The sequence below is a fragment of the Oryza sativa genome, chromosome 2 (genome assembly GCF_034140825.1).
Source record: "Oryza sativa Japonica Group chromosome 2, ASM3414082v1".
Lineage (NCBI taxonomy): Eukaryota > Viridiplantae > Streptophyta > Magnoliopsida > Poales > Poaceae > Oryza > Oryza sativa.
Window position 1 is genome coordinate 9,100,470 of NC_089036.1, and position 26,937 is coordinate 9,127,406.

The window sequence follows — 26,937 nt, forward strand, 5'->3', positions numbered from 1 at the left end:
AGTGTATCATCGATTAAGTTATGCATAACATAAAACGATAAAACCTATTATAAAAAGGGGAATCTTCACATAATTTTAACGCACAAGTAAATTCAGATTATATAACTATGTAATGTATGTTAGATTTAATTGGGTAATTAATCCATTTAAATCAATTAAATCAAATAAATTCCAAGGCTCCTTATGCTAGGAATTCATGTGAATTCATTCTTCTATGGGATATCAATGGGATGAAGAGTTTTGAGAATTAATCCATTTGATTAAGGAATTGGTAACTTACATCAATTACTCTTAATTGATTGTTGGTTGATGGTTGTGTAGTGGAGGATGGTTCATGGCTACTTGATGACAATTAGTTGCTCTATTCCTCTTCCTATTCCATTGGTAACTTACATCAATTACTCTTAATTGATTGTTGGTTGATGGTTGTGTAGTGGAGGATGGTTCATGGCTAGTTGATGACAATTAGTTGCTCCATTCCTCTTCCTATTCCATGACTCTTACTCTTCATCTTCCATTCCTCTTATAAAATGGGAATTGATTTGATCTCCCGCGAGAAAAAGAAGACACACTTTCATCCATTTTCCAAAGCTGTTGTTGCTACGGTAATCCCATCCCGACGAGTGTGTGCACACGCGTTGGGAGAGTAGGCCTCCGAAACCACGCGTTGCTGCGACGTTTGCACAGACGGGCGGGCGATCAGGTTTTTGGGGAGCGCAAGGCGCGACTACTCACTGTTCGTCAACATCTACTTCATCTTCACCAACATGTCGAACACTGGAGACAAGGAGAAGGAGACTCCCGTCAACACCAACGGAGGCAATACTGCCTCAAACTCCAGCGGAGGACCATTCTTGGGGTATAACCTTATTACATTATTTCAATTAGAAGTTTTACTGTTAATGTTCATCGCAATGTCAACATTGTGTCATTATGTGATTGTTGATGCTTATTCAACGTTAAGCATGCTCATGTTGATTACATTCACCACTATCACTGGATCAAATCCTATTGTAAATATCATGTTTATTATCTTGTTATTTTGGATTAAAATATGCCGAATTATGACCAAATTTCCAACAATCCAAAAACCTGATAGGTCATTCTCGGTAGTTGGCTTTGCTGCTGCACTGAAACCACATGCCTTTGATGGTTCAAACTATAAGAGATGGAAAGCACGTGCACTATTGTGGTTGACAGCGATGCAGTGCTTCTATGTTTCACGGGGCAAACGAAGTGAACCACCTCTTTCTCCTGAGGAAGAGGCTAAGTTCGAGGCTTCGGATTGCCTGTTCCGTGGAGCATTGATCAGTGTACTCGCTGACAACATAGTGGACGTGTACATGCACATGCCTTCTGGGAAGGACATGTGGGATGCACTTGAGGCCAAGTTCGGAGTTTCTGACGCCGGCAGTGAGCTGTATGTTATGGAGCAGTTCTATGACTACAAGATGGTCGATGACCGTTCTGTAGTTGAACAAGCTCATGAGATTCAGATGCTGGCTAAGGAACTTGAGAACAACAACTGTGAGTTGCCGGACAAGTTTGTGGCAGGTGGCATTATTGCCAAACTACCACCTTCTTGGTCGGACTTTGCCACTTCTCTAAAGCACAAGAGACAAGAGTTCAGTGTTCCTGATCTCATTGGCTCTTTGGGTGTTGAGGAGAAGGCGAGGGCAAAGGACGTCCGGGGCAAAAAGGTTGAGGGAGGTTCTAGTGCCAATATGGTACAGAAGAAGAACCCTCATGCATCCCACAACAACAAGAAAGTCAAGCCTGATGTCAAACTCAAGGCTGCAACCAATTTTAAGAAGAAAAGCAAGGGAAAGGCAAAGGGAGACTGCTTTGTGTGTGGCAAGTCTGGGCATTGGACCAAGGACTGTCCTGAGCGCAAAGACAGGAAGTCTGCCAACATGATCATTAGCGAGGGCGGAGGAACATCGGGGTACGGTAAAATATTACCTACAGTTCTCTCTGTTTTTCATTCACCTGATTGGTGGGTGGACACTGGTGCTAATATTCATGTATGTGCTGACATTTCTCTATTTTCTTCTTATCAGGTCGGGAGAGGTTCCTCCTTGTTGATGGGAAACGGGTCGCTTGCGGCTGTTCATGGTGTTGGTACGGTCGATCTGAAGTTTACTTCGGGAAAGACCGTGCAGCTGAAGAACGTGCAGCATGTCCCTTCAATAAAGAAGAATCTAGTTAGCGGCTCTCTATTGTGTAGAGAAGGTTTTAGACTTGTGTTTGAGTCCAATAAATGTGTCGTATCTAAATATGGGACTTTTGTTGGAAAAGGTTATGACAGCGGAGGCTTGTTCCGCTTTTCTTTGAATGACATGTGTAATAATCATAATGCTGTGAACCATATTAGCGAGAATGATGAGTCTAATGTGTGGCATTCGCGACTCTGTCATGTGAATTTCGGTTGTATGACGCGCTTAGCTAACATGAGTTTAATTCCAAAATTCACTTTGGTAAAAGGTTCCAAGTGCCATACTTGTGTTCAATCGAAACAACCTCGCAAGCCTCACAAGGCATCTGAGGCGAGAAATTTGGCACCTCTAGAACTTGTTCATTCCGATTTGTGCGAAATGAACGGCGTGTTGACTAAAGGGGGAAAGAAATATTTCATGACACTGATAGATGATTGCACTAGATTTTGCTATGTGTATCTATTGAAAACAAAGGATGAGGCATTGCATTTCTTTAAAATCTATAAAGCTGAGGTAGAAAACCAACTTGAAAGGAAAATCAAACGGTTGAAGTCTGATAGAGGTGGGGAGTATTTTTCCAATGAGTTTACATCCTTTTGCGAAGAGTTTGGAATTATTCATGAGATGACGCCTCCCTATTCACCCCAATCAAATAGGGTGGCCAAAAGAAAGAACCGTACTCTAACTGAGATGGTGAATGCCATGTTAGACACTGCGGGGCTTTCCAAGGAATGGTGGGGTGAGGCAGTTTTGACTGCGTGTCATGTCCTGAATAAAATTCCAATAAAGCATAAGGAAGTAACACCATTCGAGGAATGGGAAAGGAAGAAATTAAATCTCTCATACCTACGAACATGGGGCTGTTTGGCCAAGGTAAATGTACCTATAGCCAAAAAGCGGAAACTTGGACCAAAAACTGTTGATTGTGTGTTTCTTGGTTATGCTATCCACAGTGTGGGTTATAGATTCTTAATAGTAAACTCTGGAGTACCCGACATGCATGTTGGTACAATTCTTGAGTCCAGAGATGCTACATTCTTTGAGAATGAATTTCCTATGAAATATACACCTAGCACTTCTAGTAAAGAAACTGTCATGCCCCATGAGCACTTTGCACCGATAGAACACAATGATCAAACGCCTGAGGAAAATCCTGAGGAGGACAACATTGTAGATACTCGCAAGAGTAAGAGACAAAGGGTTGCAAAATCCTTTGGAGATGACTACATTGTATACCTCGTGGATGACACCCCAAGAACCATAGAAGAGGCATATTCATCTCCTGACGCTGACTACTGGAAGGAAGCAGTACGCAGTGAAATGGACTCGATTATGTCTAATGGTACTTGGGAAGTCGTTGAGCGTCCATATGGGTGCAAGCCCGTAGGATGCAAATGGGTTTTCAAGAAAAAGCTTAGGCCTGATGGTACAATCGAAAAGTACAAGGCAAGGCTTGTGGCCAAGGGTTATACCCAAAAGGAAGGCGAGGACTTCTTCGACACATACTCACCAGTTGCTCGCTTGACCACGATTCGAGTACTACTTGCTCTGGCAGCCTCTCATGGTCTTCTCGTCCATCAGATGGACGTTAAGACAGCTTTCCTAAACGGAGAGCTGGAGGAGGAGATCTATATGGATCAACCAGACGGGTATGTACTAGAAGGTCAGGAGGGAATGGTGTGTAAACTATTGAAATCCTTGTATGGCCTCAAGCAAGCACCTAAGCAATGGCATGAGAAGTTTGACACCACGCTTACATCTGCAGGCTTTGTTGTGAACGAAGCTGACAAATGTGTATACTATCGCTATGGTGGGGGAGAAGGGGTGATCTTGTGCTTATATGTCGATGACATACTGATCTTTGGGACCAGCCGTAATGTGATTGAGGAGGTCAAAGACTATCTGTCCAAGAGTTTTGAAATGAAAGATTTGGGAGAGGCTGATGTTATTCTTAACATCAAACTACAAAGAGGAGATGAGGGTGGGATTACACTTGTGCAATCCCACTATGTGGACAAGGTTTTGAGTCGCTTTGGATATAGTGACTGCAAGCCAGCTCCTACTCCTTATGATCCCAACGTGCTATTAAGGAAAAACCGAAGAATAGCAAGGGATCAGCTGAGATACTCTCAAATCATTGGTTCATTGATGTACTTGGCTAGCGCAACGAGGCCTGACATCTCATTTGCTGTAAGCAAGCTGAGCCGGTTTGTCTCAAATCCGGGAGATGATCATTGGCAGGCTCTGGAAAGAGTAATGCGCTATCTAAAGGGTACTATGAGCTATGGAATTCACTATACCGGGTATCCAAAAGTACTAGAAGGGTATAGTGACTCAAACTGGATATCTGATGCTGATGAGATAAAAGCCACAAGTGGATATGTGTTCACACTTGGAGGTGGCGCTGTTTCCTGGAAGTCTTGCAAGCAGACCATCTTAACGAGGTCAACAATGGAAGCAGAACTTACAGCACTAGATACTGCGACAGTTGAGGCCGAGTGGCTTCGTGAACTCCTGATGGATTTGCCGGTAGTTGAAAAACCAGTGCCAGCTATCCTAATGAACTGCGATAATCAAACAGTGATTATTAAAGTGAACAGTTCAAAGGACAACATGAAGTCATCTAGACACATCAAGAGAAGACTGAAATCTGTCAGAAAGCAGAAAAACTCCGGAGTGATAGCATTGGACTATGTCCAAACGGCTAGAAATCTGGCAGATCAGTTTACCAAGGGGCTACCACGTAATGTGATAGACAGTGCATCGAGGGAAATGGGCTTGATACCCACCTAAGGTTGCATAATAGTGGAAACCTGTCCATTATGATCGGAGATCCCGTGAATTTGGATGGTGAAACAAACTATTGTGTGACTGAGAGAAGAGACCCTTGAAAAGGGCTCATTTTCATGATGTGCTTCTCTTCTTTCCTGCATGGTAGGATGGCTTATGTCTTAATGTGATCCGAGTGGCTTTTCCAAGCAGAGATGTTGACCTGCAGAACATCTTAGAAGGAACACACCTATATGAGTTCGACTGCTAGTCACAGTCTATGAGATTTGGGTGATCTCTAGATACTCATGAAAGGCCTGGAGTATGACTTATAAGCTCCAACCCGAGGGAATACTAATGGTTGCCTAGTATCACTTATGGAATTGAGTGAAACCTAACTGCACAAGACTGACAATTCAAGGCATAGTCCATTGTTCAGTTGTGGTCAGGTGTAGCTCCTTTTCTAGGTGAAAGTTCAACTTAACAGTCTTCACCGAAACACTGGTATATAAAAGCTGCTATGGAATAGAGAGCATTCTCATGAGCCTTGAAATTTGGTGGGGATTGTTAGATTTAATTGGGTAATTAATCCATTTAAATCAATTAAATCAAATAAATTCCAAGGCTCATTATGCTAGGAATTCATGTGAATTCATTCTTCTATGGGATATCAATGGGATGAAGAGTTTTGAGAATTAATCCATTTGATTAAGGAATTGGTAACTTACATCAATTACTCTTAATTGATTGTTGGTTGATGGTTGTGTAGTGGAGGATGGTTCATGGCTACTTGATGACAATTAGTTGCTCTATTCCTCTTCCTATTCCATTGGTAACTTACATCAATTACTCTTAATTGATTGTTGGTTGATGGTTGTGTAGTGGAGGATAGTTCATGGCTAGTTGATGACAATTAGTTGCTCCATTCCTCTTCCTATTCCATGACTCTTACTCTTCATCTTCCATTCCTCTTATAAAATGGGAATGGATTTGATCTCCCGCGAGAAAAAGAAGACACACTTTCATCCATTTTCCAAAGCTGTTGTTGCTACGGTAATCCCATCCCGACGAGTGTGTGCACACGCGTTGGGAGAGTAGGCCTCCGAAACCACGCGTTGCTGCGACGTTTGCACAGACGGGCGGGTGATCAGGTTTTTGGGGAGCGCAAGGCGCGACTACTCACTGTTCGTCAACATCTACTTCATCTTCACCAACATGTCGAACACTGGAGACAAGGAGAAGGAGACTCCCGTCAACACCAACGGAGGTAATACTGCCTCAAACTCCAGCGGAGGACCATTCTTGGGGTATAACCTTATTACATTATTTCAATTAGAAGTTTTACTGTTAATGTTCATCGCAATGTCAACATTGTGTCATTATGTGATTGTTGATGCTTATTCAACGTTAAGCATGCTCATGTTGATTACATTCACCACTATCACTGGATCAAATCCTATTGTAAATATCATGTTTATTATCTTGTTATTTTGGATTAAAATATGCCGAATTATGACCAAATTTCCAACAATGTATACACGTCATTTTCCGCCGTAATGTATAGTAAGCACAGTTTCCATGCCAGTACACTGCAATTTTCACGTAACCGGTAACTTTTTTCACCGCCCATTTCCTGTTTTACCCCCACGACCAGGGACGGGCCTCGGATTTTAAGATTGGGTATTCGATATGGAAAGAGGGTAAATTTTTTTTTTTACAACACGAGCACAATATTTGGTACGTATGATCAATGATATGGTATTTTAGTACTGCTTATTGAATTAGAACTTGCGACAAGGTTTTTAGCAATTTCCTTGATTTACTGTGATATACTTTGTAAAAAAACATATGCAGTACAAACTTGTCAGGGTTATGGATAAGGCATACCTCATATCCTACGACTTATGGAATATACTGATAAAGTATACCTTCATGTATACGGATTGTTCTTGTAAATATCGCGTGGAGTCCATTTCTAATTATGGAAAATATCTCTACGAGTCAAGTGATTTACAAAATCCTACTCGAAAGGGATCGATAGAATTTATGTTATACCGTTACAGGTCCTATATCCTCAAACCTTTCTTGGGGGTCAAGATGATCCACGGTATAAAAGGGACCCCCTGGGAGGGGTTTAGGGTATCGAATTCCATCACCAACGCACCCACCAAAGTTTACGAAGCCGAAGTACACGGAGCCAAGCCGCCGGGAGATCTTGTCAAAACCTTAGACTACGATCTCGTCGGTGTCATCTGTTTCGACTACTCTCTTTGTAATCTGTTCTCATCATCATCAATCTCATATAAACTGGACTAGAACTGTTACCTGATAAGGGGCCTGAACCAGTATAATCCTTGTCTTTTGTCTGCTTGATGTCGTACTATGTAGGGCCTCGTTTCAACGTACCTCAATACTCTACTCATCCGGTCCGCGAGTATCACTCGTCGACAAATCTACCAACCAAGTATATATCATGTCATCACAACACGGTTAATGCACAAATTAGGCAACCATGCAAATTAGGTTCGAATTTGAGGGAGCCAGCCTGCTAGGCTTTTTTGTTGGGCTTCTTTTGATCAAAAACGTTGTTTTCTTTATTTCTCTGCGTACATACGAAGTATATACCTTATATATGTATTCTTTTTTAAAAATCTTAGGTATTTTCATTTGAATACCCTTGAATTGAGTTGGCCCACCCCTGCCCATGACCATGACAAATAGAGTAAGGCCCTGTTTAGTTCAGGGGTGAAAAGTATTTGTGTGTTATAACGGATTTACGGACACATATTTGAAGTATTAAACGTAGACTAATAACAAAACAAATTACAGATTCTGTCTGTAAACTGCGAGAAGATTTTATTAAGCCTAATTAATCCGTCATTCGTAAATGTTTACTGTAGCACCACATTATCAAATCATGACGCAATCAGGCTTAAAAGATTTGTCTCGCAATTTACATGTAATCTGTGTAATTAGTTTTTTTTTTTTGTCTATATTTAATACTCCATGCATGTGTCCAAATATTCAATGTGATTGGGGAAGCTGGAGTAGGTAAAACAGTACTCATCATAGAATTAATTAACAATATTGCTAAAGCTCACTGGGGCTGGGTGAAAATTTTTTATTTAGGAACTAAACAGGGCCTAATTAAGCTGTGTATAGTAAGCACAATTTCCACGCCGACGCACTGCAATTTTCACGCAACTTTCACCGCCTATTTCCTTCTTTTACCCCCACAACCACGACCACGACGACGACCAGAGTAAACAAGTCTTATTATAACCACCCCCCTCTCCTTTTCCATCTACCTCCTCCAACGAAGCCTTCCTTCGCCCTTGTCGTCCAACCCTCCTCTCCTCCCCTCCTCGTCGCGGGGCTAGGGTTACGCCCCCTCCTCCTCCTCCTCCTCCTCCTCCTCGTGTGGGGGCATGGCCGGGAGCGAGGCGGCGGCGGCGCAGGAGGCGGAGATGGACCCGGACTTCTCGGGCGGGGGCGGTGGGGGCCCCAGCTTCGAGTTCGCCTTCAACTCGGTCAACTTCTCCGACCGGGTGCTCCGGATCGAGGTCGTCGCGGGGGACGACGACGACGACGACGACCACGCGCCCGGCTCCAGCCGGGACGGCGGGGCCGGCTCGCTCTCGGATTGGGCGCGCCACCGCAAGCGCCGCCGCGAGGAGCTCCTCAAGGAGAAAGGTGCGTTGTTGAAACCGCCCAAATTAAACGCTTGTTTCGTCAATTTTCTTTTTAATTTTCGAATTGTGGACGATCGTTTTACGAAAATTTCGGTGCCTTCGATCATATATTAGGTGGTCAATGAAAAGCGACCAGGGTAACGGAGAATGGATGAAAGGGGATTTTATTTTTCTCCTTCCAATTTTTAGATGCTCTCGTGTACTTGTAATAGATACCTTTTCAGAATTTGATATTTTGTTCTAGGCCGTTGGATAATTGGTGATGCAAGGGATACAATTGTGCAACCTAGAAATTTTGGAAGAACCTGTAATCTTGTACTAATTGATTATACCTGTAGGATGATATGGGTAAGAATAATTCTTTTCATGCATTGTATGGATAGGCATGGTTTATGCATGGATCCATGTAGCATACTCGCCTCGGGTTGAGGGGACAATGTGGTCAATTGTTTGAGATAAAGTGAGGTTATCTAGAGAATTGGTTGTTGCATAGTATATAAACGAGGGATAACGCCTTTGTAGTTCATACTTCTGGTTGGGTGCACGCACTAGAAGTATGGAACTGATTTTGTTGAAAATTTGATCATGAATGTTGGAAATTGTATCATGCAATGTGGCTATTGTGGGCATATTATTGAACAACCCTTGGTTATCTTGGTTATATGTTTGTAGCTTATAATATAGTGATTAGTTTTAGTTGATTTTCTTAGATTGTGTTCCAATGTTCCCCCATTTTGTGTATACCTGTACTTTTAATGAGTACCTTATGTAATAATGTGTGCATATTCAGTTGGTTATCATGCTTCTTCTGGTGACCAAATCAGTTCCCACTGACTGAAATTTTTTGGCTAGTTTATGTGTCAAACAAATGGGTCAACACTCTGTAGAAAGAGCTAAAGTGACTGTGACAACAAGCCAAATCCTCTTGATACCTAGAGTTCTCTCTTTATTTTTTCGTAGGTTTCTATGATGTTTTTTATGAAATTCGGAGACCTGCATAAGTCCTACTGCACTTATGCATCTTGTGTGAGGGCATTTTGTGCTACACAGTCCACAATGTATACAAGATACTTTGCATGAAAAATGGGTTTAAGGGCTATGTACTGCTTTGCAAAGTGATTGTTAGTTTTCTGTTTCTCCTTATGGTTATATTTGAAAGGGGTATGGTGGGGGTTGGGGGGTAAATAATACATTTTTATAATGAAGGGACGCGTGAAAATATGCTTTGCAAAATACCGTTAGTTTTTGTGTTTAATCTTCAGACTTCAGTTGCTTGTTAGCTGTGCCGATCATGATCTCAATGCTTGTTTTGTGCTTCTTAGGTCATGCTCAAAGGTAGAGCCCGGTATGGGCTCTTATGCAAACATGTCATTTAGAAACTGCCCCCTTACAAGAGTTGAGGCAACAAAGGCTCTAACCATTAACCCTCCTAAATAGTTTTTTTTATTACTCTTCTTTCTTTTCCCCACCCTCATGCAGCAAAATTTTGTTTTATAGAGGCTAAGAGTCGATGTTAAGCTTAACATTGATGTTTCTCTCTCCTCTTTCTCTTCCATGTCAGCAAATTTGCCTAGTTGGCAATGCTATGAGCCCCCTACTAGTGACTGTTGTACATACCCTAATTGTAATTATGAAAGTCCTTGATTACCAATTACTGCCACAAGTCATGACTTGTATTTTCATGTTACCTTCTGTTTTACAATTTTCTATTTTCATTAGTGATGGCTTCATGCTGTAGCTATAACTGTGATTACTTGCTGTTATCTACAATGTGCCTTGTACCTTGATGATCTTTTTCTTTTTCTGATGCTTTTTTTTTGTTACATATGATTGTCTAGTGCTACTTATGCATCCATCCTTGTTCTTTGTGATGGGAGACTTATTTTACTACCAATTGCTATCTGCAGAGTCTGAAGCAGTCATGCCAGACCAGATAAATTGCAAAGTAGAACCAGAAGAATGTGATGCATATGAAGAAAATCAAGAAGAACCTGTAGCAATGATGGACGACTCTCCACCCAGTGTTGGCCCTGATGGTATGTACTGATGCAAGTTCTGCTACCTAGGGTCAGTCTGCAGTGTCGTTTTCCTAACATGTTATGTTGCACTGTGATGTGGAATCTAATTATTTAGAATCTTTAGTAAGGCTGTGTTCGCTATGGGTTGTTCCCAACTTGGAACAGTAGCACGGAAAACGGAGCAATCCATTAGCGCGTGATTAATTAAGTATTAGCTATTTTTTTTTTCAAAAATGGATTAATTTGATTTTTTTTAAGCAACTTTTGTATAGAAACTTTTTGCAAAAAACACACCGTTTAGCAGTTTGAAAAGCGTGCGCGTGGAAAACGAGGGAGATAGGTTGGGAAAATGGACGTCCGAACACAGCCTAAGACTTTTCTGTTAGAGCCAAACAAGAAACTTAGAACTAAATGCTACTATTATGCATGCATTTGTAAATCCATCACAATGCTGTCGGTATGATTTGTTCAGATTACTAGAAGCACAGATACAAGAAGGATTCAATATTTCATATTGTTTTGTTATCATTCCTTCTGATAGCTTGTCTTGATTTTCCTGATACCCTGCTCTATTAATTGTATGTAATTAATCTGCACTCATAGAGAAGTACAGTGTGCTCCAAGTGTTTTTAACAACTAAAAACCTGTCTGGTGATTTGTCCCTGGGTTGTGCGCCTTTTACTAATTCTTTATTGTTTTCCCCCAATATTGATCCGTCTGTGGTATTTTACAGGTGATGATGGACCAAGTATGGACTCACCTTGGAGTGGTGGGGTGAGCACACCAGTTCTAAGAGTAAAGAACATTTATATCAGTTCAGCGATTCTTGCAGCAAAAAGTCCTTTCTTTTTCAAGGTATTCTGGTCACCTTATCAAGTGAATTTGCACTGTACTCTACTCAGTTTGCTGTCAGCTTCCTAGTTCCTAAAAACTGTAATTTGTTGTTCTTAGCTTTTCTCAAATGGCATGAAAGAATCTGATGAGAGGCAGGCAACCCTTAGAATTACTGATTCAGGTAATGCGATACCTCTAGTTAACTCAAACTTTCTTCCTAACTTATTATAATTTGTGTTGCAGTTGTGCTATAATTCTGCGTAATATTCCTAATTTATACTATATTGTAATGTAATATTGATTTTAGGTTTTATGGTGAAGGTGGTTTCTGCTTCTCCTCTTTTTGTCTTTGATATTATGATTAGTCTCTTTTTCTTCATTGGCTTCACATATTAAATAGATGTTTTGTCAATCTATCTGCCTTCATGCATGCACAACTTCCTTGATCATTTACGGAAGTCAAATGATCAATAATTTTCTCTTGAACTCTTTCCATATGCCTCATTATCTTCATTTTACTTGGAACAGAGGAAAATGCCCTTATGGAGCTTTTAAGCTTTATGTACAGTGGAAAGTTGACATCAACTGACCCTACTCTTCTACTGGATATTCTGATGGCTGCCGACAAGTTTGAGGTTATTTCGTGCATGAGGTACTGCAGTCAGTTGCTCACAAGCTTGACTATGACTACAGAATCTGCACTACTCTACCTAGATCTTCCATGCTCCATTTCGATGGCTGCTGCAGTTCAACCTCTGACAGATGCAGCCAAGGAATATCTTTCCAACAAATACAAGGATTTGACTAAGTGAGTGAGCTTCATTGGATGGAACCTTTTTTCCTGTTCGAGGATTAAGCCGAGCGTAGACATTATTGTCATGAAACCACTGTAAGGGGACACTCAAGAGCTTGGTTTCTTCTCTTTTCTTTTTTCAGGTTCCAAGATGAAGTGATGAACATCCCTCTTGCTGGAATCGAAGCCATCTTGTCAAGTAATGACCTCCAGGTGGCATCTGAAGATGCTATCTACGATTTCTTGATCAGGTGGGCTCGCGCACAATACCCTAAATCAGAGGAAAGGCGTGAGATCTTGAGTTCTCGTTTGCTTCCGCTCGTGCGATTCAGTCACATGACCTGTAGGAAGCTGCGGAAGGTCCTAATATGCACCGATCTGGACCATGAGCAAGCAACCAAGTGTGTCACTGAGGCACTTCTATATAAAGCTGATGCTCCACACAGGCAACGTGCTCTCGCAGCAGACGTAACAACCTGTCAGAAATTTGCAGAGCGGGCTTACAAGTACAGACCTTTGAAAGTTGTTGAGTTTGACCGACCCTACCCACAGTGTATAGCATACTTGGATCTAAAGCGCGAAGAGTGCTCCCGGCTCTTCCCGTCAGGTCGGATGTACTCTCAAGCCTTCCATCTTGCAGGGCAGGGCTTCTTCCTCTCAGCACACTGTAACATGGAACAGCAGAGTACGTTCTACTGCTTCGGTCTCTTCTTAGGGATGCAAGAGAAGGGCTCAATGAGCGTGACAGTAGATTATGAGTTTGCTGCAAGGACAAGACCGTCAGGAGAGTTTGTGAGCAAGTACAAGGGTAACTACACGTTCACCGGTGGGAAGGCGGTTGGTTACAGGAATCTCTTTGCGATACCATGGTCGACGTTCATGGCTGACGACAGCCTCTTCTTCCTCGACGGCGTGTTGCATCTGAGAGCTGAATTGACGATAAAGCAACCCACTGTCTAATGTACTGCTGCCAAACTCAAGTTGGCTTTGCGCTCGAGTGGGTGATAGTGCGAAACATCACATGCTGCAGATATCGTATTGTTTTTTTTCCCCTTCTTCTATGCTTAAACCCTTTTGTTGATAGAAACTTTGCAAATGACAAGTGGAAAAAAAAAGGACTAAAACCGGTCTCTTTTACTGGCATTGTGGAAGAAGCTTATGCTGCTCCAGTCGATTGTGAAAAGGTTACCATACCAGCTGAAGATATGATATATGAGCGCCTCTCTTACCAACTTTTTTTTTTAATCTCCGACTCCATATATGGATGACATTCTAACTGGCCGTATTATCACATGGTCTTAAAAGTTTTAGGCATTAAATTCACATTCTTGACTTATGAATAGTTCTAAACATGCTGAACCAACCAAATAGTGCCCTGAGAAGCAAGTCCTTTTTGTATCAAATGAGAGAGGGTTTTAGGCAGGGGGTCGCTGCACGGCGACCGGCGAGGCGGCGACGCCTCAACCATCGGCGGAGGTGCAAAAGCGAGATGCCATCTGCATGCTCCTCCCTGTCGGTGTGCGGCTGCTGCTGCTGCTGCTGCTGCTTCTGATGCAACTACCACAAGTGTCATGTATCACTCAATCCTACTGTACCTTGCTCCGAATTAAGCTGTTTGTGATTGGCTCAACTGGCTGCCCTGCAAGCTGCAACAACCGAGACAGTCTCATCTCACGCGATTATATCCACGAAAAAAATCCACAATATTTAAACTTAACTTCATGATGTATGTGATCGATACCAATCGGCGATGCTGAACTTACGCCAGTAACTAATACTCCCTCCATATTATATATATATATATATATATATATATATATATATATATATATATATATATATATATATATATATATATATATATATATATATATATATATATATATACGGTGAGTACCGAGTAGGACTTTACATCATCTAAAGCAAGCTTCTGAGGCTATCTAAATAGGATTCGCCACCCTGCAAAAGATCCTAAAGTTAAAATATCTCTCGAAGTGAACAGTAATTTAAATAGTAAACTGAATAGTGTTTTTGAATAGTAATCAGCCGAATAAACAGTAAACTGAATAGTATTCAGCCGAATAAATAGTGTTTTTGAACAGTGTATATTGTCTGAAGTATAAGTGTGGTATCAGAGCCAGTCATCATAGAGAAATCAAATTCAAAAGCTAATATTGGAAAGATAATTACTACCAAAGATAATCTGAATATAAGGTGTAGATTAAATCACATTGAAGACCATAGTTGGCACTCTAACAATAGTCAATTAAATTTAATTGTTGATCTGATATATAATTTTTATATAAATTGGGATAAAAAACAGGAAGATTTAGAGCGAAGGATTGAAGATTTGTTTAAAGAACGAAAGCAATCTGAAGAACAATATTTGCTTGTCAGTAATAAATTAAATTCAGTGCTAAAAGAGCTAGAGGATTATAAGATAAGGCAGAATAAGATATTACAAAACAGTGACTATATCAAAGAATTATTAGAAATAATAAATTCTAGTAAAGGAAAAGAGATAGTTTTGGCTTCAACAGGCATAATTACCTCGTCTCAAGCTATTAATTCAGAAAAATGGACCTATCTAGGAGTTTGTTTAGAAGAATAGCAAGCAGAGACGATAAATCTTTAAGTTGTATTGATAAACAAAAAGGTAAAAATGAAGACATAGATGAGCTTGAAGATATTGCAGAAGTAGACAAACAGCTCGAAAGATATCAAAGAGATACTCCGAGGGCAATAAGACCTCAACAAATATATTGCATGGGATTTTTTGAGAATAAAAATGGGTTATACAGAATATCTAGAGAAGTAGAGTTAAGCGTTTTAACAAAGCCAGTTGAGTTAAAAATTGTAGCTAAGGAATTTGAAAATGGATTAAAGTATTCAGGGTATAAATATATTCACCAAGGTATGTATATAATAAGAATCAAAGGTATGACAAGATAGAAATTAGGAGCTAAAGTTTTAATAACTCTGTTAGATAAAAGGTGGGACACAATAGATAAAGCAGCATTAGGATTTTTAGAAGGTGACATGAATGAGAATATGTTGATAACATATATAGCCCCAGATCTAATGATGCCTATAAAAGAATTTATAGATAAAATGAGTTTTGGTTTTCAAACAAAGGGATACGAGTAGGGGTGGAATCGAGCCGAGCCAGGCTTGGCTCGGCTTGGCTCGTGAAAGCTTGACAAAGAAGAGGCTCGGCTTGGCTTGGCTTGATTAATGAAACGAGCTAAAATAGCAGCTCGGCTTGGCTCGTTTCAAAGCTCGAGCCAACTCGAGCCAGCTTGGTTCAGATACAGGCAATGAGGTGATGGACGGCATCAACGCCGTAGAGGACGGAGGCGGTAGACCGGCGGCGCTGGGAATGGAGGCGACAGGCTGGCGACGCTGTAGATGAGGGAGGCCGCGGACCGGCGGCGTTGGCCGCTAGGGATGGAGGCAGTGCCATAGGGGAGGGAGGCGGCGGACCGGCAGTGTAGCGGAGGGAAGAGGCGCCACAGGGGAGGAAGGAGACGGTGCAGCGCAGCGCCTCGATGTCCTCATGCGGTCGCTGCGGACTCGCGGTCTCGCGTAGTGGGAAGGGGAGAAGACGGCTGCCTACGCGTGGGGTGGGTGGGAGACTGGGAGAATAGGTTAGGAACTTAGGGTTTTTGATGGGCCTTGGGCCACAGCAGCGACAATAATGTGATAGGCCATTTTTATGCAAAAAGCTTGACGAGCTGAACGAGCGGGTTGCGAGCTAGCTTGGGCTCAGCTCGATTTAGAAACGAGCTGCGTAGGCGGCTTGAGCTTGGCTCGTTTAGGTTTCAAGCCGAGCCGAGCTTTTGCGAGCTCGAACCAAGCCCGAGCCTGCTCACGAGCCCGAGCTTTTTGTCCACCCCTAGATACGAGGAATTTAAAGGAACAAATTTGCTAGTAAGCATAGAATTTATAGGAAGATTAACTAATAGAAGTGCCTCCAAATACAAAATAAATGTAAATGACGTGATTGAAAATATGCACTCTAAGGGAATAACTTTCATGAACCCTTTAAAAATAAGTTCTGAAGAAAGGGCAGGAGAAGAATGGAAAATTAGTGATTTAATTGAAAGCAAAACTTTGAGTCAGCCTGAAAATTATATAAGTTATCAAAATAGTAAAGGAAATACCAGCATTAGATTTATAAATTACAAACCCAGAACCACAGATGACTTAGAAACAGAAGCATCTGATAGAAATATAATAGATAATAGAAGACATAGTGTTTCAGAGTTTATGGAAAAATTAGATCAAGAAAGTGAGATAAAATATTACGAAAATAAATTAAAGGAAATAAATGAAGAATATAATAACTCTATGAAGTGTGAGTGGCCTAAAATAAGAGATAAAGAACTTTATTTCTATAGAGAATTAGCTAGAGTAAAGAAAGTAAAGAAGAACGAAGATATGGCAGTAGAAATTTTTAAAAACCAAGAAACCAAGATAGAACAGATAAAGAGGAAAGAGCAAGATAAGCATGGCAAAGAAGAGCAAAATCTTGGTAAAATTTTAAGTGAAGAAGAGCAATGGGCAGAGAATGAAAGATTATTTCTTGAAAGTTATGAAGAAGAAATTAATCTAATAAATGAGATGGAGAACATAGAAAATGAAATAGACAATGCAGAACAATATAATGATTTTATAAACACATTAGATGAAGTAGGGTTACATAATCTTGATAATGCAATGGAAGCTATGGAAGTGGACTTAGGAACAGGAAAGAGAAAAAGATATGGAGAAGGTACTGTGAAAAACGAAGGAGAAAGAGAAAGACCAGCTAGGGCAGCAGGAAAATGGCCCCCTGATAGAGAAGAATTTTCATATAACTATATACCAGGTCAATATAGGCATATGGGTACAAAGAGAAGAGACTTTGAGAAGCCTGTTAAATTTCAAAACCAGAGGAGTGATGGTGCTATATTAAATTTAGCCGCACATGACCCTATTGATTGGCCTAATATTATTAGTATTTGGAAAGGTTTAATAGTTCAAAAATATATACAAAACCAGCACAATATAGGAAGTAAAGTTGAAGATATGATAACCTACTTAGAAACATTTTTAGGTGAATCTGCTAAGGTTCTATGGGAACAATGGGTTGAAAAGAATCCTAATAATTATGAAGAATTGAAAAGAGCTGGTAGCAATCCGCATAATTTTGCAAATGTTATATCTAACATTATTATAGCTGAAGATCCGGAATTAGGTTATACAACTTTGCAAAATGAAAGGTTAAAAGAAATAGAAAAATTAACGTTAACAAGTTGGAAAGGCATAAAAGAATTCTCCCAACATTATTTATATAATGCTACAACTGCTAAACAAGGATATAACAGGGGTATAGTTGAACGTTATTTCAATAAATTACCTAACCCACTAGGAAGTATGATATTTGAAGAATATAAAAAGGAAACTGAAGGAGCTGAAATCAACATCTCTCAAGCCATAACTTTTGTGTTTAAGCAACTAAGAAAAATATGCACGGGTATCCAAGCCCAAAGATCTATGAAACACTCGGATTACAATTTCTGCAATAAAATAGTTCAAATACCCTTGTCATATGGAGAAGACAAGCCTAGAAGTAAAAAGATTTATAAACATCAAAATAGAAACAACAATAATATTAGAACAAAGAAAAGGTATTTCTTAAGAAGATCAGATAATAGAGCACCCTTCTTACATAAAAGAAATGTAAGAAGATATAATCCAAAGAAAACCTATGACAAAACATGCAGATGTTTTATATGCAACTCGCCAGATCATTTAAGTAGAACATGCCCAAATAAAGATCAAAAGAGATATTCTAGTAAATATGAAGAACAAGAGAGGGTTCTAATTATAGATAGCGTAAACGAAAACATATTAGTATGTGATGATGAAATAAAAGATGACGAATCAATATATTCTATCATAGAAACAGACGAAGTTGAAACTATCAACGAAGAATATGAATCATCCGATGAAGAGTTAGATTTAATTGACGAATTAGCAGGTCTAAAGGTTGAAATGATGGATCAATTAAATTGTGAACATGATTGGATTAGAGGAAAGGGTGACTATAATATCAAATGTGCTTTTTGCATATATTACCCTAGTCAAGAAAATAGAGTGACTTGTAGTATATGTCTAAAACAAGCTTGTGCTGAATGTATAAAAACAAATAAACAAAAATGGAGAAAATAAATAGAATTAGAATCAGATGAAAAGACTTTATCTAGTAGAGTACGAGTGTTAGAAAATAGACTAAATAAACTAGAAGTAGAATTAGAGAACCTAAAAAATAATTGCGATATTAAGGCATTACCAGAGAATAAGGACATACAAAACACAACAACGAAGACACCATTCAGAGCAAAGCTTCCAGGCGCGCTCTCACCCTCCATTCCACCGTTCTTAGTAGTAGTGACTTTAGCCTACCTTGCATAGTATATTGAAGCAAGGAGTTGTGTTATAACGCTGTGTAAGGTAAGAACAGCTTGCTTGTACCTAGCTTCGGGTTTCCCGAAAGGGAAAACCGTATGTAAGCTTATCTGTTTAATATGAAGTAATTTTCCTTAAGTATTCCTGCACGTTTGTTCTAGACAAGTGTTTATGCTAAGGACCCTATAGGAGAAACCTCTTCGGTTTGTTCTCTTTTTTAGCCTGCATCTTGCATAGGCGTCTGGAGAATCGGTATCCGTAGAGAAGTGTTCCCTTCGGGTGGAACTGCCTGGGGAGACGATAAACTCTTAGCTAGAACAAGTGTGACTTGGAATATCTTTTTAAGTTGCTTCTAAAAAGACAGATAGGTGAGGCATACGGTGAGTACCGAGTAATACTGCCAAAATAATTCAACTAAGAGAGGCCATAACTAATTTTGGAAATAAATATATAGTAAGATTGCCTTTCAAAGAAATATTAGGTATAAGAATTCCTGTTAAAATAAAATTGACACCCAAAGTATCTTATAAAATATTAGCACTAGTAGACACCGGGTGTACAAAGAATATTATTCATGACAAATATTTCATAAGATGTCCTGAAATAGTTCACACAATTGACGACAATAAGGCAGAAGTTTCCACAGACATGTCCGGAATAAAGAAAATTCATAATCAGTTAGCTTATAATATGGAGGTTTACATTAATGTAACTAAATATATAATAGATGAGATTACAATAAGAGATTTGTCAATGATTAATGATGACATGATAATTGGCCTAAGGTTCCTTCAACAATCAGTACAAACCACAGTAATACATGAGCAAGGAATTACTTTTATCCCATATCAAAATAATGTTCCATATATCTCAGAGGTACGAAAGCGTGGTGGAATCTCCCCCACCCCCAAACTCGACAACTTAGAAGTACCTAATCTTGAGTCTGAAGAAAGAATTAATGAATATGAGCTTAGTGAGAATATAGACAACTATTATATATCAAATTCCAATATAGAGTGCATAGGACTACAAGCATTTGCACCAAATTGGTATAGAGATATTAAGTCTAAAAGGGATATAGAAAAAATTATTCAAAGATTAGAAGATATCCAAATTATAGGAGAAATTCCTATGAAATATTGGGAGAAAAATGCTATTGAGTGTAAAATTAATATAATCAACCCAGAATATATCATTAAGACTAGCCCAATAGAAGCAACTCCGAAAGACATAGAAGAATTTAAGATGCATATAGAAGAACTGTTGAAACTAGGAGCCATAAGAGAGAGCAGAAGTCCACACAGGTCTGCAGCATTCATAGTAAGAAATCATGCAGAAGAAGTTAGAGGTAAATCTAGGATGGTCATAAATTATAAAAGACTAAATGATAATACTATAGAAGATGCCTATAATATCCCAAATAAGCAAGAATGGATTAATAGAATACAAGGTAGTAAATATTTCTCAAAATTTGACTTGAAAGCTGGATTCTGGCAAGTAAAGATGGCAGAAGAATCTATAGAATGGACTGCATTTACATGTCCTCAAGGACATTATGAATGGCTTGTTATGCCATTAGGATTAAAAAATGCACCAGCAATTTTCCAAAGGAAAATGCAGAATATATTTAACGAAAACCAAGAATTCATATTAGTCTACATAGATGACCTGTTAGTCTTCTCAAGGACTTACAAAGAACATATTGCTCATCTTGAAATATTTTTTAGAAAGGTGGAACAAAATGGGTTAATATTATCCAAAAAGAAAATGGAAATATGCAAAGAAAAAATTAACTTCCTTGGACATGAAATAGGAGAGGGCAAAATTCATTTGCAAGAACATATTGCTAAGAAAATTTTAGAATTTCCTGATGCTATGAATGATAAAAAGAAATTACAGCAATTCTTAGGACTTGTAAATTATGCTAGAAATCACATCAATAATTTAGCAAAGTTAGCAGGACCGTTATATGCTAAATTAAGAAAAAATGGTCAGAGATATTTTAATTCTGAAGACATTAAATTAGTAAGATTAATAAAAGAGAGGGTGAAAGAATTAAAACCTCTAGAATTACCATTAGAAGAGAGTTACTTTATTATTGAAACTGATGCATCGCAGCTTGGTTGGGGTGCTGTATTAAAACAAAGGCCTACTAAATATTCATCTAAGTCAGAAGAAAAAGTTTGTAGGTATGCTTCTGGAAGCTATAAATTAAAAACCGTAGGCAATACAGATAGAGAAATACTTGCAATAATCAATGCGATAAATGCCTTTAGGCTATATTTAGGGTTCAAAGAATTTACGGTTAGAACAGATTGCGAAGCTATATGTAGATATTATAATCAGCTTAATAGCAAGAAGAGTTCCACTAGGAGGTGGATTTTATTTGAAGATATCATTACTGGCAACGGATATAAAGTTATATTTGAACATATTAAGGGAAAAGATAATCATTTACTTGATCTACTCTCGCGATTGCCTATTTTGCAGGAATGAAGAAGTCCATGAATTATAGTGGAGTTGAGTTCTTCACATTTGGAGAAGACAATAAGCTCAAAGTATTCCCACCGAATACCTATAAGTTTAAGCCAAAAACCCACATAATATTAGATGAAGTCCAAGAATGCATTTTAGATAATTTCTGGTATCAATACAATAATAAGAGGGAAGAAAAAGGCTATATGCTATCAATATTAAACAGTCTTGCTGAATATTTCCATCTAATAAATGATATAATGCCAACATCAGAAAATAATGAAGTAATACAGCAAAAACCCATATATGTTGTTTTTGACGGAAAGCTTCCTGGAGTGTACATATCTTTTGAAGAGATAGTAGCCCAAAAAATAGATGCAAAATTAATGGGTGGATTGTCATGGAAAAAATATATAGATATTGATGAAGCTTTAACTCAGGCCAGAAAAATATTAGGAATAAACTACTACTTGGAACCAGCAGCAAAAGAATATATACAAAAATGCAAAAAAAGCCAAAAATAAGAAAGCTCCAGAGAACCCATATTGTTCAAATATTAAGAATGAAGGATCATCCCAAAAACCTACGTATAAGGAATGCTTGACTAAGGGAGTAGATCCTTTGGATGGCGAATATATCGATTGGAAAATAATTGAAAAATTTGAAGAAGCATCCCCCCAAATTAAAAAAGAATTGAAAGAAGAAATATTTAAAGAATTAAAGAAAGAAATGAATGATAAATTTGAAGAAATGAAAAAAGCATATGATGAAAAATTTGAGGTCTCCTTTTCTGATGTAGATACTATGGATTTAGGTGGTCATGGGCAGCCTGACCAATAAAGCAATATAATATAAATCAATAATAAATATCAATTCTTTGGGCGTGGGAAGACTATATTTGCGAATGACCAAAGTATGAATTGAATTTGAATCAATCCAAAATGCAAGGACAGTGAATGACATTTGACTGTTAAAAATACTGTGGAGAATATTGCTTTCGGCGGAAAAGAAAGGCGCAGGTACAGAGGTGTCTCCACCTTGGCCAATTCAAGGACAAAGTAAAGCCAAAAAGAAGATAAGCATCTCCATGGTGCGAGCCAGCTCGTGAAAATACAGTATCTAGAAGATAAGCTTGAAGCACAGTCGAGCCTCCCGAGCTCCTATAAAAGGAGGGGTTTGCCCAGCTGAGGAAAACACAACAACGAAGACACCATTCAGAGCAAAGCTTCCAGGCGCGCTCTCACCCTCCATTCCACCGTTCTTAGTAGTAGTGACTTTAGCCTACCTTGCATAGTATATTGAAGCAAGGAGTTGTGTTATAACGCTGTGTAAGGTAAGAACAGCTTGCTTGTACCTAGCTTCGGGTTTCCCGAAAGGGAAAACCGTATGTAAGCTTATCTGTTTAATATGAAGTAATTTTCCTTAAGTATTCCTGCACGTTTGTTCTAGACAAGTGTTTATGCTAAGGACCCTATAGGAGAAACCTCTTCGGTTTGTTCTCTTTTTTAGCCTGCATCTTGCATAGGCGTCTGGAGAATCGGTATCCGTAGAGAAGTGTTCCCTTCGGGTGGAACTGCCTGGGGAGACGATAAACTCTTAGCTAGAACAAGTGTGACTTGGAATATCTTTTTAAGTTGCTTCTAAAAAGACAGATAGGTGAGGCATACGGTGAGTACCGAGTAGGACTTTACATCATCTGAAGCAAGCCTCTGAGGCTGTCTAAATAGGATTCGCCACCCTGCAAAAGATCCTAAAGTTAAAATATCTCTCGAAGTGAACAGTAATTTAAACAGTAAACTGAATAGTGTTTTTGAATAGTAATCAGCCGAATAAACAGTAAACTGAATAGTATTCAGCCGAATAAATAGTGTTTTTGAACAGTGTATATTGTCTGAAGTACACTGTTCAAAAACACTATTTATTCGGCTGAATACTATTCAGTTTACTGTTTATTCGGCTGATTACTATTCAAAAACACTATTCAGTTTACTGTTTAAATTACTGTTCACTTCGAGAGATATTTTAACTTTAGGATCTTTTGCAGGGTGGCGAATCCTATTTAGACAGCCTTAGAAGCTTGCTTAAGATGATGTAAAGTCCTACTCGGTACTCACCGTATGCCTCACCTATCTGTCTTTTTAGAAGCAACTTAAAAAGATATTCCAAGTCACACTTGTTCTAGCTAAGAGTTTATCGTCTCCCCAGGCAGTTCCACCCGAAGGGAACACTTCTCTACGGATACCGATTCTCCAGACGCCTATGCAAGATGCAGGCTAAAAAAGAGAACAAACCGAAGAGGTTTCTCCTATAGGGTCCTTAGCATAAACACTTGTCTAGAACAAACGTGCAGGAATACTTAAGGAAAATTACTTCATATTAAACAGATAAGCTTACATACGGTTTTCCCTTTCGGGAAACCCGAAGCTAGGTACAAGCAAGCTGTTCTTACCTTACACAGCGTTATAACACAACTCCTTGCTTCAATATACTATGCAAGGTAGGCTAAAGTCACTACTACTAAGAACGGTGGAATGGAGGGTGAGAGCGCGCCTGGAAGCTTTGCTCTGAATGGTGTCTTCGTTGTTGTGTTTTGTATGTCCTTATTCTCTGGTAATGCCTTAATATCGCAATTATTTTTTAGGTTCTCTAATTCTACTTCTAGTTTATTTAGTCTATTTTCTAACACTCGTACTCTACTAGATAAAGTCTTTTCATCTGATTCTAATTCTATTTCTTTTCTCCATTTTTGTTTATTTGCTTTTATACATTCAGCACAAGCTTGTTTTAGACATATACTACAAGTCACTCTATTTTCTTGACTAGGGTAATATATGCAAAAAGCACATTTGATATTATAGTCACCCTTTCCTCTAATCCAATCATGTTCACAATTTAATTGATCCATCATTTCAACCTTTAGACCTGCTAATTCGTCAATTAAATCTAACTCTTCATCGGATGATTCATATTCTTCGTTGATAGTTTCAACTTCGTCTGTTTCTATGATAGAATATATTGATTCGTCATCTTTTATTTCATCATCACATACTAATATGTTTTCGTTTACGCTATCTATAATTAGAACCCTCTCTTGTTCTTCATATTTACTAGAATATCTCTTTTGATCTTTATTTGGGCATGTTCTACTTAAATGATCTGGCGAGTTGCATATAAAACATCTGCATGTTTTGTCATAGGTTTTCTTTGGATTATATCTTCTTACATTTCTTTTATGTAAGAAGGGTGCTCTATTATCTGATCTTCTTAAGAAATACCTTTTCTTTGTTCTAATATTATTGTTGTTTCTATTTTGATGTTTATAAATCTTTTTACTTCTAGGCTTGTCTTCTCCATATGACAAGGGTATTTGAACTATTTTATTGCAGAAATTGTAATCCGAGTGTTTCATAGATCTTTGGGCTTGGATACCCGTGCATATTTTTCTTAGTTGCTTAAACACAAAAGTTATGGCTTGAGAGATGTTGATTTCAGCTCCTTCAGTTTCCTTTTTATATTCTTCAAATATCATACTTCCTAGTGGGTTAGGTAATTTATTGAAATAACGTTCAACTATACCCCTGTTATATCCTTGTTTAGCAGTTGTAGCATTATATAAATAATGTTGGGAGAATTCTTTTATGCCTTTCCAACTTGTTAACGTTAATTTTTCTATTTCTTTTAACCTTTCATTTTGCAAAGTTGTATAACCTAATTCCGGATCTTCAGCTATAATAATGTTAGATATAACATTTGCAAAATTATGCGGATTGCTACCAGCTCTTTTCAATTCTTCATAATTATTAGGATTCTTTTCAACCCATTGTTCCCATAGAACCTTAGCAGATTCACCTAAAAATGTTTCTAAGTAGGTTATCATATCTTCAACTTTACTTCCTATATTGTGCTGGTTTTGTATATATTTTTGAACTATTAAACCTTTCCAAATACTAATAATATTAGGCCAATCAATAGGGTCATGTGCGGCTAAATTTAATATAGCACCATCACTCCTCTGGTTTTGAAATTTAACAGGCTTCTCAAAGTCTCTTCTCTTTGTACCCATATGCCTATATTGACCTGGTATATAGTTATATGAAAATTCTTCTCTATCAGGGGGCCATTTTCCTGCTGCCCTAGCTGGTCTTTCTCTTTCTCCTTCGTTTTTCACAGTACCTTCTCCATATCTTTTTCTCTTTCCTGTTCCTAAGTCCACTTCCATAGCTTCCATTGCATTATCAAGATTATGTAACCCTACTTCATCTAATGTGTTTATAAAATCATTATATTGTTCTGCATTGTCTATTTTATTTTCTATGTTCTCCATCTCATTTATTAGATTAATTTCTTCTTCATAACTTTCAAGAAATAATCTTTCATTCTCTGCCCATTGCTCTTCTTCACTTAAAATTTTACCAAGATTTTGCTCTTCTTTGCCATATCTTTGATTCCTATTATATACATACCTTGGTGAATATATTTATACCCTGAATACTTTAATCCATTTTCAAATTCCTTAGCTACAATTTTTAACTCAACTGGCTTTGTTAAAACGCTTAACTCTACTTCTCTAGATATTCTGTATAACCCATTTTTATTCTCAAAAAATCCCATGCAATATATTTGTTGAGGTCTTATTGCCCTCAGAGTATCTCTTTGATATCTTTCGAGCTGTTTGTCTACTTCTGCAATATCTTATAATCCTCTAGCTCTTTTAGCACTGAATTTAATTTATTACTAACAAGCAAATATATATATATTTATATATATGTGTGTGTATGTAGACACACACACACACACAGATATATATATATATATATATATTCTTATATTATTTATATTTATATAGATATTAATAAATTTACACACATATATATATATGTACATATACATACATATGTATACATATGTATATACATATATATATGTATAGATGTATATACATATGTATATGTATATGTATATGTATATGTATATGTATATATATATGTAAATTTATTAATATCTATATAAATATATATATATATATATATATGTATGTCTAAATTCATTAGCATCAATATGAACGTGGAAGTATTAGTTTTTCGTCCCTTGATCAGTAGTAGCACGTACTTAGTTACGGACGCCGTTTCTGACGGTGCAACAGCAGATGTCTGCTTCAGTTTGTGGATGCTTGTAGTGGTCAAAATGAGTTTTAATATGGGAAAGGAAATCAAATGAACAGCTCGCAAATCGCAATCGCATAGATTTAGTCACGTTTGTAGTATCGATTAGCTCAAAAATAATTAGGGGAGAAAAGCAGAGACGTTTCATATGCAAGATCATGCATGGGGACGTGCGACGAACATCACCCCTCTACCTTAAATTTCAGTATTGGCCTTTTAAATTGCTAAGGATACATATTTTTATCCATAAATCATTTTTTATCCCAAATAAGTTGATTGGCATGTAATTAGCCCTTGGCCAACCAATGGGGCTTAGGGGCGGAGGTAGAGTATGGGAAGGGGTGCTTAGGAACCCGATTAAGAAAATTTTTAGCTATACCTCATCTATTTTCATCATGTGTACACACTCTCAATACAGATTTAGATATCCGTATCAGCTTAAACTTGATCTAAAGTAAAGTAAATTAAGCAAGAGGCACCCTCCATTTTTTTCTAACTCTGCACCTAGGGGCTAAGTCTTGAGAA

General features: G+C 38.3%; 1 protein-coding gene across 1 annotated transcript; it reads left to right on the forward strand.

The window, feature by feature from the left end:
* Positions 1-8,300: 8,300 nt before the first annotated feature.
* On the forward strand, positions 8,301-13,465 carry LOC4328938 (BTB/POZ domain-containing protein POB1). The gene is made up of 6 exons (XM_015771544.3): positions 8,301-8,678; positions 10,585-10,713; positions 11,429-11,550; positions 11,647-11,710; positions 12,058-12,337; positions 12,466-13,465. Exons 1-6 carry the CDS (start codon positions 8,414-8,416, stop codon positions 13,280-13,282), a joined length of 1,677 nt encoding a protein of 558 aa, XP_015627030.1. The 5' UTR covers positions 8,301-8,413; the 3' UTR covers positions 13,283-13,465.
* The last annotated feature ends 13,472 nt before the right edge of the window (positions 13,466-26,937 follow it).